The 16543-nt window shown below is 37.2% G+C and overlaps 1 protein-coding gene across 1 annotated transcript in view; it reads left to right on the plus strand.

Annotated features, from left to right (window-relative positions):
• Nucleotides 1-16543, plus strand: part of LOC133063214 (phospholipid-transporting ATPase ABCA3-like) — a 255333-nt gene that overhangs the window by 94795 nt on the left and 143995 nt on the right. The window contains exons 10-13 of the mRNA XM_061152337.1: nucleotides 2615-2769; nucleotides 3022-3177; nucleotides 3505-3715; nucleotides 7238-7388. Coding sequence (XP_061008320.1) covers nucleotides 2615-2769; nucleotides 3022-3177; nucleotides 3505-3715; nucleotides 7238-7388 — 673 coding nt within the window. The remainder of the gene's footprint in view (nucleotides 1-2614; nucleotides 2770-3021; nucleotides 3178-3504; nucleotides 3716-7237; nucleotides 7389-16543) is intronic.

Raw genomic sequence — 16543 nt, forward strand, 5'->3', positions numbered from 1 at the left:
CCTTACCAGGAATGCCTAAACCACCACTTACTTCCCTTTTGAAATTTTCAACTCATTCATGAAGATTCAGCTCAAAAGCTACTTCCTGATCCCATCAACCAGAATTAATCACCCTTACCTCTGCTTGGTAACTATGTCCCAAGGGATTAGAGTAATTTCTTACACAGTAAGTTTTCAATAAATACTTGCAGAATGAATTAATTGTATCATGTATCACAGTTGTTGAGACACCTGTTTCCTCAATTAAAAGTAGCTTGAAGCCCAAGGGTTATGTCTTGTAATTTTTTGAATGATAATTTTTAGTTGAGGCAAAGTCATGTAACATAAAATTATTCAATTCAAAGTTTCCAGCTTAGTAGCATGTGGTACTTTTACAATATTGTGCAACTACACAGTGGAGTGGCAAGTATATTCAAGGGATTAGATTTGGTAGGCAAAGAGCCTGAAGAATTATGGATGGACATTCATAGAATTGTACAGGATGCAGTGACCAAAATCATTCCAACGAAAAAGAAATGCAAGAAAGCAAAGTGGTTGTCTGAAGAAGCTTTAAAAATAGCTGAGGAAAGAAGAGAAGCAAAGATAAAGGGAAAAGGGAAAGACACACCCAACTAAATACAGAGACCCAGAGAATAGCAAGGAGAGATAACAAGGCCTTCTGAAATGAACAATGCAAAGAAGTGGAGGAAAACAATAGAATTGGAAAGACTAAAGATCTCTTGAAGAAAACTGGAGGTATCAAGGGAACATTTCATGCAAGGATGGGCATGATAAAGGACATAAATGGTGAGGACCCAACAAAAGCAGAAGAGGTTAAGAAGAGTTGGCAAGAACACGCAGAGGAACTCTACAAGAAAGGTCTTAATGATCCTGATAACCATAGTGATGTGGTTAATCACCTAGAGTCAGACATCCTGGAGTGTGAAGTGGACCTTAGGAAGCATTACCATGAATAAACCAATGGAAGTGATGGAATTCCACCTGAGCTATTTAAAATCCTAAAAGATGATGCTGTTCAAGTGCTGCTTTCAATATGCCAGCAAATTTGGAAAACTCAGCAGTGATCACAGGACTGGAAAAGGTCAGTCTCATTCCAATCCCAAAGAAAGACAATGCCAAAGAATGTTCAAACTACCATACAATTGTGCTCATTTCATAGGCTAGTAAAGTTATGCTCAAAATCCTTCCAGTTAGACTTCAGCAATACATGAATTGAGAACTTCCACATATGCAAGCTGGGTTTCAAAGAAGCAGAGGAACCAGAGATCAGATTGCCAACATTCATTGGATCATGGAGAAAGTAAAGGGTTCAAGAAAAACATCTACTTCTGCTACAGTTGACTATGCTAAAGACTTTGTGTGGATCACAACAAACTGTGGAAAGTTCTTAAAGAGATGCAAATACCAGATCACATTATCTTTCTCCTGAGAATCTTGCATGTGGATCAAGAAGCAACAGTTAGAACTGGACATAGAACAAATGACTGGTTCAAAGTTGGGAAGGGAATATAACAAGGCTGTATATTGCTACCCTACTTATTTAACTTCTATGAAGAGTACGTCATGCGAAATTCCAGGTTGGGTGAATCACAAGTTGGTAAGATTATACTGTGGTTCGCATATGTTGTCAAATAGACAGTAGCATAGACCACTGAAACAGAAAATTCTTCAAAGTATTTTTTATTACTCAAGTAATTAATATTTTTATACTCATTAGAAACCAGAATATATAGATTTCAAAAAAAAATTTCCCCAGTACCAGAAGGTACCAAGTCACTTTCTTTGTAAGAGGTACTCATAATTCTTTCAAGTAGTCTACAAAGACTATTAAGGAGGTGCTAATGAACAGTGTGATGAAACTAACAGTAATGAAACTAAGATCATGGCATCTGGTCCCATCACCTCATGGGAAATAGATGGGGAGACAGTGGAAACAGTGTCAGACTTTATTGTTTTGGGCTCCAACATCACTGCAGATGGTGACTGCAGCCATGAAATTAAAAGATGCTTACTCCTTGGAAGGAAAGTTATGACCATCCTAGATAGCATACTAAAAAGCAGAGACATTACTTTGCCAACAAAGGTCCGTCTAGTCAAGGCTATGGTTTTTTAGGTAGTCATGTATGGATGTGAGAGTTGGAGTATAAAGAAAGCTGAGCACCAAAGAATTGATGCTTTTGAACTGTGGTGTTGGAGAAGACTCTTGAGAGTCCCTTGGACTGCAAGGAGATCCAACCAGTCCATCCTGAAGGAGATCAGTCCTGGGTGTTCATTGGAAGGACTGATGCTGAAGCTGAAACTCCAGTACTTTGGCCACCTCACGTGAAGAGTTGACTCATTGGAAAAGACCCTGATGCTTGGAGGGATTGGGGGCAGGAGGAGAAGGGGATGACAGTGGATGAGATAGCTAGATGGCATCACCAAGTCAATGGGCATGAGTTTGAGTAAACTCTGGGAGTTGGTGATGGACAGGGAGGCCTGGCGTGCTGTGATTCGTGGGGTCACAAAGAGTTGGACACGACTGAGCGACTGAACTGAACTGAACTGAATGAACAGTGTATTGTCAGGTTCTCTCACTGAAACTGTTTCTGTCATATCTTATGCTTAATTCTAGGTCTCTATCGTCCTACCAGTGGAAAGGTGTATATTCGTGGATATGATATCTCAAAAGATATAGTTCAAGCCAGGAGAAACTTGGGCTTGTGCCCCCAGGAAGACATATTGTTCCGTCACTTGACAGTCTCAGAACATCTCTATTTCTACTGTGTGGTGAGCCAGAGATATATTCTTTTTTCCCACTCTTTTCATATGCTTCAGGCAGTGTGACAAAGAACCAATATCTTTATCCTTATTTAGTGGAAATTCCTTTTGTTTTTTTGGAGACATTGTTCTTTTACTATAAAGGGGGGCAAAAAGAAGAAAAAGCTCATGTCTAAATAGCTCTGTAAGAAAAATCTTGATGAAAGAATTTTCTAAGGATAAAGTTGGAAGCACCATGTAATCTCTGGCTTCTTTTTTTAGATAAAAGGAGTACCTCCAGAAATACGTTCTAAAGAAATTAACAAAATGCTGATATCTTTTGACCTGATAGAAAAGCGTGATGCCCTTTCAAAGTCACTGAGTGGAGGAATGAAGCGTAAACTCTCCATTATTATAGCACTTATAGGAGGCTCCAAGGTAAAGAACCACTAACATGGGTCCCTACCCCAGCTAATGTATAAAACTAAGCTGACACAAACCTATGAGCTGATATGAATCTAACTCTCTAGAAGGAACTTCCCAAATGATAATCAGAGGGTATTTCCATCATTGATCCAGTTGATATAATATGGTTATGGGGTTTTAATTTATCGTTAATTTTGCAAAGTTCTTACTATAGTCTAGATTATAGACTTTTATTTATTTTAATTATAGCTTGCATATGTCCCCCATGTAAAATAGTTATCACATAAAGAGCATAACATGAATTAAATGTGATCATGGAATTGTTCTTCTGACCTGTAGGTGGTGATACTTGATGAGCCAACATCTGGCATGGACCCAGTCTCAAGGAGATTCACCTGGGATGTCCTTCAGAAGCATAAAGAGAATCGTACCATCTTATTGACAACCCACCACATGGATGAAGCTGATATTCTGGGCGATCGAATAGCTATCATGACGAAGGGTACTCTGCAGTGCTGTGGCTCTACAATTTTCCTGAAAAAAGTTTATGGTCTGTCTCTCTTTGATCACTGTTTGGATCCTAATGCCTGAATAACATTCTCTAACATAATTTTATTATCATTTTTGTTCCTCTACATAGAACTTCTTGTGTCCTATTGCATTAAATGTGAACTATTTAAATTGACTATTTGTAATTTATCTATCTATTCCTATTATTTTTCATTATGATACAATGAGTATATTCTAACTTAGAAAACTCATTCTTTTGGGGGGGGTTTGTAGATACATATTTTTATTTATTTAATTTTTTTGGGGGGGTTGTAGATACATAATTTTTTCCATTTATTTTTATTAGTTGGAGGCTAATTACAATATTGTAGTGGTTTTTGTCATACATTGACATGAATCAGCCATGGATTTACATGTATTCCCCATCCCAATCCCCCCTCCCACCTCCCTCTCCACCCAATTCCTTTGGGTCTTCCCAGTGCACCAGGCCCGAGCTCTTGTCTCATGCATGCAGCCTCGGCTGGTGATCTGTCTCACCCTAGATAACATACATGTTTCGATGCTGTTCTCTCGAAACATCCCACCCTCGCCTTCTCCCACAGAGTCCAAAATTCTGTTCTGTACATCTGTGTCTCTTTTTCTGTTTTGCATATAGGGTTATCATTACCATCTTTCTAACTTCCATATATATGTGTTAGTATACTGTATTGGTCTTTATCTTTCTGGCTTACTTCACTCTGTATAAGGGGCTCCAGCTTCATCCATCTCATTAGAACTGATTCAAATGAATTCTTTTTAATGGCTGAGTAATATTCCATGGTGTATATGTACCACAGCTTCCTTATCCATTCGTCTGCTGATGGGCATCTAGGTTGCTTCCATGTCCTGGCTATTATAAACAGTGCTGTGATAAACATTGGGGTGCACATGTCTCTTTCATATCTGGTTTCCTCGGTGTGTATGCCCAGCAGTGGGATTGCTGGGTCATATGGCAGTTCTATTTCCAGTTTTTTAAGAAATCTCCACACTGTTCTCCATAGTGGCTGTACTAGTTTGCATTCCCACCAACAGTGTAAGAGGGTTCCCTTTTCTCCACACCCTCTCCAGCATTTATTGCTTGTAGACTTTTGGATAGCAGCCATCCTGACTGGCGTGTAATGGTACCTCATTGTGGTTTTGATTTGCATTTCTCTGAAAATGAGTGATGTTGAGCATCTTTTCATGTGTTTGTTAGCCATCTGTATGTCTTCTTTGGAGAAATGTCTGTTTAGTTCTTTGGCCCATTTTTTGATTGGGTCATTGATTTTTCTGGAATTGAGCTTCAGGAGTTGCTTGTATATTTTTGAGATTAATCCTTTGTCTGTTTCTTCATTTGCTATTATTTTCTCCCAATCTGAGGGCTGTCTTTTCACCTTGTGTATAGTTTCCTTTGTTGTGCAAAAGCTTTTAAGTTTCATTAGGTCCCATTTGTTTATTTTTGCTTTTATTTCCAATATTCTGGGAGGTGGGTCATAGAGGATCCTGCTGTGATTTATGTCAGAGAGTGTTTTGCCTATGTTCTCCTCTAGGAGTTTTATAGTTTCTGGTCTTACATTTAGATCTTTAATCCCTTTTGAGTTTATTTTTGTGTATGGTGTTAGAAAGTGTTCTAGTTTCATTCTTTTACAGGTGGTTGACCAGTGAAAACTCATTCTTTTATTGACCTCAAAAAATCATGTTTCTTTCTCTCACCTGGCTTCCACTGAAGTTAGTTTTTGTTGGAATGAAGTAATGCTTCCAAGGTATTTGGTTTGTAGACTGATAACTTGTAGGGGAGAAAATGAGTGACTCAATATCTCTGACCCTTTTTTCTCTATTGCCAAGTCAGCATCACTCCCCTCTGGTGTAATTAGCTAAATACTTTCTAGTTTATTTTCATGAAATCATCTTGAAATGTGGTAGTTGATCAATAGGAATTTATTGAACAGGATATGAATTAATAGTGAAATAAAACAATCTTGATTTTAATAAGAATATAGTCTGATTAGTCAGTAAGACTAGTACATTAAAAATGAGCCATATATCATATATAATTGAGTTCTGAAATTACAAGTTTCAAACCAGTAAGTATATCAGGGCTTCAGAATTGGAGCGTACAAATCAATAATAGTTAAGACTGACATTATTCCATTAATCATTAATTTGGTGTTTGAATTCATTCAGTCAAGTCACATTTATTTTGGGTGAGTTACATTTAATGTTTATATACATTTATCTCATCTCCTCTTCATAACCTCACCATTTTTATGGAGCAGAAAACTGCCGCTTATTCTTAAAGTCTGAGTCAATCATGCAGTTAAGTGGCAGAGTTTTGGACCTGGGTTCTTCGGACAACAAAGCCCTTGTTTTGCACTCTAACACACTACCATTTTCCCTTTACTCTATCTCAAAGAGGATGTTGAGTTGAGTTTTAAGCAGTATATTTGGTGAATATCAGAAATAAAGGGACTCATACTTTTAAATGTTTTTTCACTTACAGATGGGAATATATAAGTTGATATTCCTATAGCAGTTTAGTTGTAGGCACAAAATTATTACCTAAGTATATTAGTGCTTTTAGTTATTGACCTTATAAAGGCAATGAAGGAAAGAACACCTCTATTTTAGAAGACTATATAAGTGAGTAATAAAAGTATGAGCATAAAAATGCACCTTTTTCCCCCTGAAACAAAGAAGTAGTCAGCCGGCATCGAGTCTTTGGGGGAGAATCAGTGAGAAATTAAGTTTGATGGACAGGACATTGAAAATAGCAAGAGTGGTTTGCATCTGATGTGTGAATGCATGTATAAGACAGATTTAGAAATATGAAATTCAGAAGCCCCATTCAAGAATATAACAGAAAGATAGCCTAAAGTGATGAATGCTAAAATAAGAGTATGACAGGGAAAATAATTATGTGTGTCTATATACATAAATGTGTTTGTGGATGTATGTGTGTATATATAAAATCCTAAAAGGGTCAGAGACACTTGGTGACAACAGTCCATGTAGCCTATTGTCACATGATGAAGGGACGACTTCCTAGTACAGTGAGGTGAAATTTTTAAGTTTTCATTCATTAATATGGTGAAGTAAAAGTTCCACTTTAATGGCATGTACCTGAAATGTGATCATTGAACATTAAGTATGGAAAGAATGACAGAAGGAAGGAAATTTTAAAATATATAAAACAATAGAAAAATGTTTAAACTTTTTCTTTTTTATTGGAGTATAAGCGATTAACAATGTTATGATACTTTCAAGTGAACAACAAAGGGATTCAGCCATACATATGCATGAATCCATTCTCCTCCAAACTCTCTTCCCATAAAAATTAACAGGTTTAAATTTTGGTAAAAAATATGAAATCAGTAAATCTCAAAGATTAAAGATCACTTGCTCTTAAACATAGTATTAATGCCTTGTAAAAATGAAATTTTAAATAAGCAAGATCCTGTGCTTTCTGGTGGTAGAGTATATTTATGTGTTTGATTGGGGCAGATTGCATTCTAAAAATTTTGACCTTTTAAATGGACTTTTTCAGGTGTGGGATACCACTTAATTATGGTAAAGGATCGTCATTGTGATGTTAAAGAAATCTCCAAAATGATTAAATATCACGTACCAGAAGCCAGATTGGAGAGCAATGTTGCAGCTGAATTATCATTTATCCTACCCAAGGAGTACGCAAACAGGTATGGATCCAGAGAATGTTAGATAATAGTTTGGGGTTATAAGAAATCAATATTACTCTTTAAAGCTTCCTCTGACTTGACAAATAGCTTGTGTGCAACTGTCATTTGACAAATAATGATGTTTTAAAAAAATTCCTAAAGAGTTCACTGTCTGCACAGAGGGAAGTCATATAACTTAGGTTTCATTTAGTTTGTCTTGGGTGTTTTTATTTCTATTTCTTACAGTCTGGTGTTAAGTAGTGACAAGAAATGATAAGCTATTTGCACAAATTTTGTTCAACTGATTTGCTGAGATAATAATAAAAAAGTGGCCTATATGGTAGATCTTGCATTAGAAGCCCTAGAAACTACAGGAAACAGGCAATTTGACCATAACAGTTAACCAAGTTAGTTACCAAAAGGAGAAAGAAAATATTAATTGTACTTGGGATGTTTATCTTGATTAAGGGAAGAGGAAAATAAGAATACTTATGATAAACTTCCAGGGGCTGTGCCAATTTCATTTTCTTTCAAGTTGTAGTTAGCAGCTTGATATTCTCTTGAAGCAAACTAATTGGCATTCTCAAAAGAAGATGAATAGAGGGGAACTTCTTCAACTTTCTAATGAACAAAATCCCGACAGCCTACATCATACATAATGGTGAGAAACTCAAAGCCTTCCCATTAAGATCAGGAACAAGAAAAGCAAGTCCTTTCTCTCCACTGCTTCCAATATCATGCTGGAAGTCCTAGCTAATGCAATAAGACAAGACAAATAAATGTACATACATTGGGAAGAAAGGAATGAAACTCTGCAGATAACACAATCATCTTTTGCATACTGTCCAAAAGAATTTACCAAAACAAACAAAAAACCCTTCTGGAACTAGTAAGTGATTATAACAAGGTCGCAGGATACAAATTTGATATAAAAGTCAATAGCTTTTCTATGTATCAACAATTAGCAAATACAGTTTAAAATTACAAGCACAATGCTATTACATTAGTATTGCCAAAAGCAAAATACTTAGGTATAAAGCTAGTAAAATACATACAAGTTGTATATGAGGAAAACTCCAAAATTCTAATGAATGAAGTCAAGATACTAAATAAATATGAAGATAGTCCACTTTTATGAATAGGAAGACTCACTACTCTCAAGGTGTCAGTTCTTTCCAACTTGATCTATAGGTTCAACATAATTCTAGTCAAGATCTCTGTGAGTTATTTTGTGGGTATCAACAAACTGATCCCAAAGTTTATAAAAAAAGTTTATTCAAATTAATCAACACAATATTGAAAGAAAAGAATAAAGTTAGAAGACTGACAGAAACCAACTCTAAGACTTACTATAAAACTACTGTAATCAAGATGGTGTAGTATAGAAAGAATAGAAAAATAGAACAATGGAACAAAGCAGAGAACCTAGAAATATATATATATAGTCACCTGGCCTTTGACAGGGAAGGAAAAGCAATGGAGAAAAGATACTTTTCAATAAATGGTGATGGAATGAAAAATCAGACATCCACAGGCAAAGAAAATAACCTAGACACTTAAAATGGGTGATAAGCCTAAAATTCAAACAAAAAACTATGAATCTCCTAGAAGATAACATAGGAGGAAAACTAGATGACCTTAGGTATGGCAATGACATTTAAATTACAGCACCAACAGTACTTCTCATGACAGGAATAACTGAAAAGCTGGACTTCAATGAAATTAAATTTTTGTCCTGTGTTTGGCAATATCAAGAGAATTAGAAGACAAGACACAGAATGGAAGAAAATATTTGCAAAAGACACATTTAATAAAAAAAATAGTTACACAGCATATACAAAAAATTAGAAAAAGCAAGGGAATTCCTGTTTTTTACTTCTGCTTTATTGACTACACCAAAGCCTTTGACTGTGTGGATCACAATAAACTGTAGAACAATGTTAAAGAGATGAGAATACCAGACCATCTTACCTGCCTACTGAGAAACCTGTATGCAGGTCAGGAAGCAACAGTTAGAACCTGACATAGGACAGCAGACTGGTTCCAAATAGGAAAAGGAGTATGTCAAGGCTGTATATTGTCACCCTGCTTATTTAACTTATATGCAGAGTACACCATGAGAAACGCTGGGCTGGAAGAAGCACAAGCTGGAATCAAGATTGCCGGGAGAAATATCAATAACCTCAGATATGCAAATGACACCACCCTTATGATAGAAAGTGAAGAGGAACTAAAAAGCCTCGTGATGAAAGTGAAAGAGGAGAGTGAAAAAGTTGGCTTAAAGCTCAACATTCAGAAAACTAAGATCATGGCATCTGGTCCCAACACCTCATGGGAAATAGATGGGGAGACAGTGGAAACAGTGTCAGACTTTATTTTTTGGGCTCCAAAATCACTGCAGATGGTGATTGCAGCCATGAAATTAAAAGACACTTACTCCTTGGAAGGAAAGTTATGACCATCCTAGATAGCATACTAAAAAGCAGAGACATTACTTTGCCAACAAAGGTCCTTCTAGTCAAGGCTATGGTTTTTCCAGTGGTTATGTATGGATATGAGAGTTGGACTGTGAAGAAAGCTGAGCGCCGAAAAATTGATGCTTTTGAACTGTGGTGTTGGAGAAGACTCTTGAGAGTCCCTTGGACTGCAAGGAGATCCAACCAGTCCATCCTAAAGGAGATCAGTCCTGGGTGTTCATTGGAAGGACTGATGCTGAAGCTGAAACTCTAGTACTTTGACCACCTCATGCGAAGAATTGACTCATTGGAAAAGACCCTGATGCTTAGAGGGATTGGGGGCAGGAGGAGAAGGGGATGACAGAGGATGAGATGGTTGGATGGCATCACCAACTCAATGGACATGAGTTTGAGTAAGCTCCAGGAGTTGGTGATGGACAGGGAGGCCTGGCGTGCTGCAATTCATGGGGTCGCAAAGAGTTGGACATGACTGAGCGACTGAACTGACTGAACCTAGACAGCATATTAAAAGGCAGAGACATTACTTTGCCAACAAAGATCCGTCTAGTCAAAGCTATGTCTTTTTCAGTAGTCACCTATGACTGTGAGAGTTGGTCCATAAAGAAAACTGAGCACCGAAGAATTGATGCTTTTGAACTGTGGTGTTGGAGAAGACTCCTGAGAGTCCCTTGGACTGCAAGGAGATCAAACCAGTCAATCCTAAAGGAAAGCAGTCCTGAATATTCATTGGAAGGACTGATGCTGAAGCTGAAACTGCAGTACTTTGGCCATGTGATGCGAACTAACTCATTGGAAAAGACACTGATGCTGGGAAAGATTGAAGGCAGGAGGAGAAAGGGACAACAGAGGATGAGATGGTTGGATGGCATCACCAACTCAATGGATATGAGTTTGAGCAAGTCTGGGAGTTGGTGATGGACAGGGAAGCCTGGTGTGCTGCGGTCCATGGGGTCTCAAAGAGTCCAACATGACAGTGGCTGAACTGAACTGGCAGCATGGATGAACTTTGATATTACTACAATAAGTGAAAAAAGCTAGACTGAAAAGGTCACATCCTTAGAGAACAGATTTGTGGACCCAACAGGAGAAGGAGAGGGTGGGACAAATTGAGAAAATAGCATTGACATAGATACATTTACACTATCATGTGTAAAATAGATAGCTAGTGGGAATTTGTATATAACACAAGAAGCCCAGCCTGATTGTCTGTGATGACCTAGAGGGGTGGGATGGGGGAAGGGGAGAGAGGCTTAAGGTGGAGGGTATCTGTATATAATTATGACTGATTGACATTATTGTACAGCAGAAACCAACACAACATTATAAAACAACTTTCTTCCATTAAAAAGGGCTATACCTTGTATATTCCATTTATATGACATGTTCAGAATAGGCAAATCCAAACCAGGATTTGGGGGAGGGGTTTATAAATAACAGAAATGTATTTCTTGCAGTTTGAAAGCTGAGAAATCCAAGAAAATTGTATTGGCAGATTTGGTGTTTGATGAGGCCTGTTTCCTGATTCAGAGACAGTCATCTTCTTGCTGTAGCCTCACAGGGCAGAAGGAGCTTGGGCAATCTCTGGGCCTCCTGTTTTTTCTTTTAATTCAAATTTAGTTGATTTACAACATTGTGTCAGTTTCAGGTGTATGGCACAGTGATGAAGTTATACATATATATGTTTATGGGGCTTCCCTGGTAGCTCAGCTGGTAAAGTATCAGCCTGCAATGCGGGAGACTGGGTTCAATCCCTGGGTTTGGAAAGATCCCCTGGAGAAGAGAAAGGCTACCCACTCCAGTGTTCTAGCCTGGAGAATTCCATGGACTGTATAGTCCACGGGGTCGCAAAGAGTCGGACACAACTGAGTGACTTTCACTACTATATATGTATGTATATTCTTTTTCAGATTCTTTTCCCTTATAGCTTACTATAAAATATTAGGTATAGTTCCCTTTTTCAGATTCTTTTCCCTTATAGCTTACTATAAAATATTAGGTATAGTTCCCTGTGCTACAGTAGGCCACAGTTGGTTATCTGTTTTCCATATAGGAGTATATATATGCTAATCCGAAACTCCTAATTTATCCCTTCCCCCTTTTCACTTTGGGAACCAAAAGTTTGTTTTCTGTCTTTTGGTCTGTTTCTGTTTTGTACATAGGTTTATTTGTATAATTTTTTAGATTCTACATATAAGTAATATATGATATTTGTCTTTCCTTGCCTGGCTACTTAGTATGATAAATCTAGTTTCATCCATGCTTCTGCAAATAGAATTACTTCTTTCTTTTTATGACTGAGTAGTACTCCACTGTGTTGGGTTGCCCAAAATGTTCATTTAGGTCTTTCCATAACATCTTACAGAAAAAAATCTGAATGAAGCTTTTGGCCTACCCAATAAATATGTATCACATCTTTTTTGTCCATTCATATGTTAATGGATGGTTAAGTTATTTCCATGTCTTGGCAATTTAAATAGTGCTGCAATGAACATTGGGGTGCATATATCTTTTTAAATTAGAGCTTTCTCTGGATACATGCCCAGTAATGAAATTGCTGTACCATATGGTAATTCTGATCTTGAAGGGAGAGCAGTGAGAGGTCCTGAAGAGAGATCTAAGTTGCCTGCTCAGGAATTAAACCTGGGTAACTTGGATGCGATTCATGGGGTCACAAAGAGTCGGACACAACTGAGCGACTGAACTGAACTGAACTGAACTCCTAGTCACTAGGCCTCCAGGGTTGGAGGCTAGAAGCAAAGAGGCCCTGGATCTTGCCCCTGTTTGAAATCAAGAATGTTTCAAAGAGACAAAAACTAAAAACAAGTACAGTTTTTTTGCTAGTGATACAGCACAATGTCTGGGAGAGCACACAGGGAAACAGTTTGTTTATCCAACACAGAAACACAGCAGAGATACACACGCAGAAAGAACATGGGCATCCCCTTGAACGAGGAGGAGCACAGTATCCAGAAACTAGGCAGAGATACACATCCAGAGAGGAGCGCAGGGGTCCTGAGTGGCAGGGGCGCAGTAAGGAGGTGAAATAGGTCACTTATATAGGATAGTCCTTGTGGGTCTTTGTCTGCCTTTGGCCAATTATCCTGTTTGGTTCTTCACACCTGGACCCTGGATCTTCCACATTATGGACCTTCCCTAAGACGCGGGTGCACCCTTTTAAGATGGATCCGACCGCGGAAGGATCCATGCATCCACTGTGGGTGCGTGTCCATGCTCACTGTGGGTGCGTGTCCATGCTAACTATGGGTGCGTGTCCATGCTTACTATGGGGTGGAACCCCCTTCCTTTTTGACCTCCAAGAAGCTTTCCTGTGCAGTGCCAACAAGGAAGTCTGCCTTGACCTCAGCAGTGGACACCGTATTTCTTTACTTTAGCAGAGCTCGGCTATTACCACTAGCTTTGTCCTTTGAGTATCTAGGTTAGAACAAAGCTTGAATTTTACTCCACTTGACAAATACCAGGTTTCTGCCCAGACGCCAGAGGTAGGTATCTCCTACCTCAATTCCACTTTTAGTTTTAAAGGGACCTCAATATAGTTCTCCATAGTGGCTGTACTGATTTGTATTCCCACCAGAAGTGTAGGAGGGTTATTTTTTCTAATCAGCCTCTCTAACATTTGTTATTTGTAGACATTTTGACTATAGCCATTCTGATTAAGGTAAGTTGATAACTCATTGTGGTTTCGATTTATATTTTTCTGATAATTAGCGATGTTGAGCATTTTTTCCATGTTCCTATTGGCCATCTGAATGCCTTCTTTGAGAAATGTCTATTTAGATCTTTTGCACATTTTTTATTGGCTTGGTTTTTTTTTCTTCTTAGTTTAAGTTGTATGAGATGTTTGTGTATTTTGGAAATTATTCTCTTTGTCAGTTGCATCATTTGTAAATATTTTCTCCCATTCTGTAGATTGTCTTTTCATTTTTTAATGGTTTTCTTTGCTTTGCAAAAGGTTCTAATTTTATTTATGTCCCATTTGTTTAGTTTTGCTTTTGATTCCATTACTCTAGGAGATGAATTCAAAAAAATATTGCTGTGATTTATGTCAAAAAGAGTTACACGCATGTTTTCCTGTAAGACTTTAATAGTATCCAGTCTTAAATTTAAGTCTTTCATTCGAGTTTATTTTTGTATATGGTGTTAGGGAAGGTTCTAATTTCATTATTATACAAGTAGCTGTCCAGGTTTCCCAGCACCATTTATTGCTTTACCGTCTTTTCTCCATTGTGTATTCTTTCCTCTTTGTCATAGATTAAGCAACTGTTAGTGTATGGGTTTATTGCTGGGATTTCCACCCTGTTCTGTTGACTTATGTGTCTGTTTATGTGCCAGTTCCATACTGTTTTGATGCTTATCTGAAGACAGGGAGTCTGATTTTTACAGTTCTGTTCTTTCTTGAGATGGTTTTGGCTACTAGGGGGTCTTTTGTGTTTCCATACAAATTAAAAATTTTTTTGTTCTAGTTCTGTGAAAAATGCCATTGAATATTTGGTAGAGATTGCATTGGATAGTGTGGTTATTTTAATAGTATTGATTCTTCCAATCCAAGAACACAGTGTATCTTTCCATTTGTGTCAATTTCTTTCATCAGTGTCATAGTTTTCAAAGTGCAGTTCTTTTTCTTCCTTATGTAGATTTATTCCTAGGTATTTTATACTTTTTGATGCAATGCTAATTTGGATTATTTCCTTAATGTCTCTTTTTTGCTAGCTCATTGCTGGTATATAGAAATGCAGCAGATTTCTGTATATAAATTTGGATCCTGCAATTTTGAAGAAATGTGTTGATGAGTTCTAGTGGTTTTCTGGTGGAGTCTTTTTCTTCTTCTGGGAACATTTCTTTTCAATGTTCACTTAAGAAGGCTTTCTTATCTCTCCTTGCTATTCTCTGAAACTCTGCATTCAGATGGGTATATCTTTCCCTTTCACCCTTGTCTTTCACTTCTCTTCTTTTCTCAACTATTTGTAAAGACTCCTCAGACAGTCACTTTGCCTTCTTGCATTTCTTTTTCTTTGGGATGGTTTTGGTAGTTGCCTCATGTACAATGTTAAGAACCTCTGTCCATAGTTCTTCAGGCACTCTGTCTACCAGATCTAATCCCTTGAATCTATTTGTCATTTCTACTGTATAATCATAAGAGATCTGATTTAGATCATATCTGAATAGCCCAGTGGTTTTCCTTGTGTTCTTTAAGTCTGAATTTTGCAATAAGGTGCTCATGATCTGAACCACCATCAGCTCCCAGTCTTGTTTTTGCTGACTGTTCAAGCTTCTCCATCTTTGTCTGCAAAGAATATAATCAATCTGATTTCAGTATTGACTGTCTGGTGATGTCCATGTGTTGTTGGAAGAGGGTGTTTGCTATGACCAGTGCATTTTCTTGGCAAAACTCTGTTAGCCATTGTACTGCTTCATTTTGTACTCCAAGGCCAAACTTGCCCGTTACTCTAGGTAGCTCTTGACTTCCTACTTTTGCATTTCAGTCCCCTATGATGAAAAGGATATCTTTTTTGGTGTTAGTTCTAGGAGTGTTTTAAGTCTTCGTAGAACCATTCAACTTCAGCTTCATCAGCTAAAGTGGTTGGGGCAGAGACTTGGATTACTGTGATACTGAATGGTTTACCTTAAGTTTAATTAGCTCCCATTTGCTCATTTTGTTTCTATTTATTTTGTCTTTGGAGACAGACTAAGAATATATTGCTATGATTTATGTCATAAAAAATTTTATAACATTCTTTTCTTGAAGTTTTATGATGCTATGTCTTATATTTATGTCTGAACCTTTTCAAGTTTATTTTTGTATATGATGTGAAGGAGTGTTCTGATTTTATTGATTTGCATGTAGCTGTCCAGTATTCTCAACAACATTTGTTGATGAAACTCTCTTTTCTCCATTGTATATTCTTTCCCCTTATCGTAATTGACTCTATTCTATTGCATTATTCTAAATGTCTGTTATTGTGTCAATACCATGCTGTTTTGATTACTGTAGCTTAATTATGTCTGAAGTCTAGAAGGGTTACACCTTCAGCTTTGTTCTTGTTTTCTCGGGATTTCTTTGTCAATTTTGGATGTTTTGTGGTTCCATACAGATGTTAAGATTATTCTGGCTGTTAAAAGTATCATCAGCATTTTGGGGATTGCATTAATCTGTAGATTCCTTTGGGTAGTATAGCCATTTTAAGAATATTAATTCTTCAAATTAAAAAAACATGTAATAGTTTTCCATTTTTTGGAATCTCCTTGAATTTCCTTTATCAATATTTTATAGTTTTCAGTGTATAGATCTTTCACATTCTTTATTAAGCTACTTCCTAGATTTTGGGGTTAGTTAGACTTTTAAATGGATTGGCTTTTTCCTCTTCTTTCTGATATTTACTTATTAGCATAATGAAATCAAAGGATTTCTGTGTATTAATCTTGTATCCTGCTACCTTGCTGAATTATTTTATTACTTCTAATAGATTTTATGTGGAGACTCTATGTTTCTCTGTATAGTGTATCATGTCATCTACCAATCGTTCCATTTTACTTCTCCCTTCCAATGGGGTTGTCTTTCATTTTCTTTTCCTGTCTGCTGCAGCTACTACTTCTAATACCTTGTTGAATAGAATGGTGAGAATGGGCATCCTTGTCTTTTCCCCAAATTTAGTGAAGAAACTTTCTGCTTTTTACTATGGA

Source organism: Dama dama, chromosome 10 (assembly GCF_033118175.1).
Source record: "Dama dama isolate Ldn47 chromosome 10, ASM3311817v1, whole genome shotgun sequence".
Lineage (NCBI taxonomy): Eukaryota > Metazoa > Chordata > Mammalia > Artiodactyla > Cervidae > Dama > Dama dama.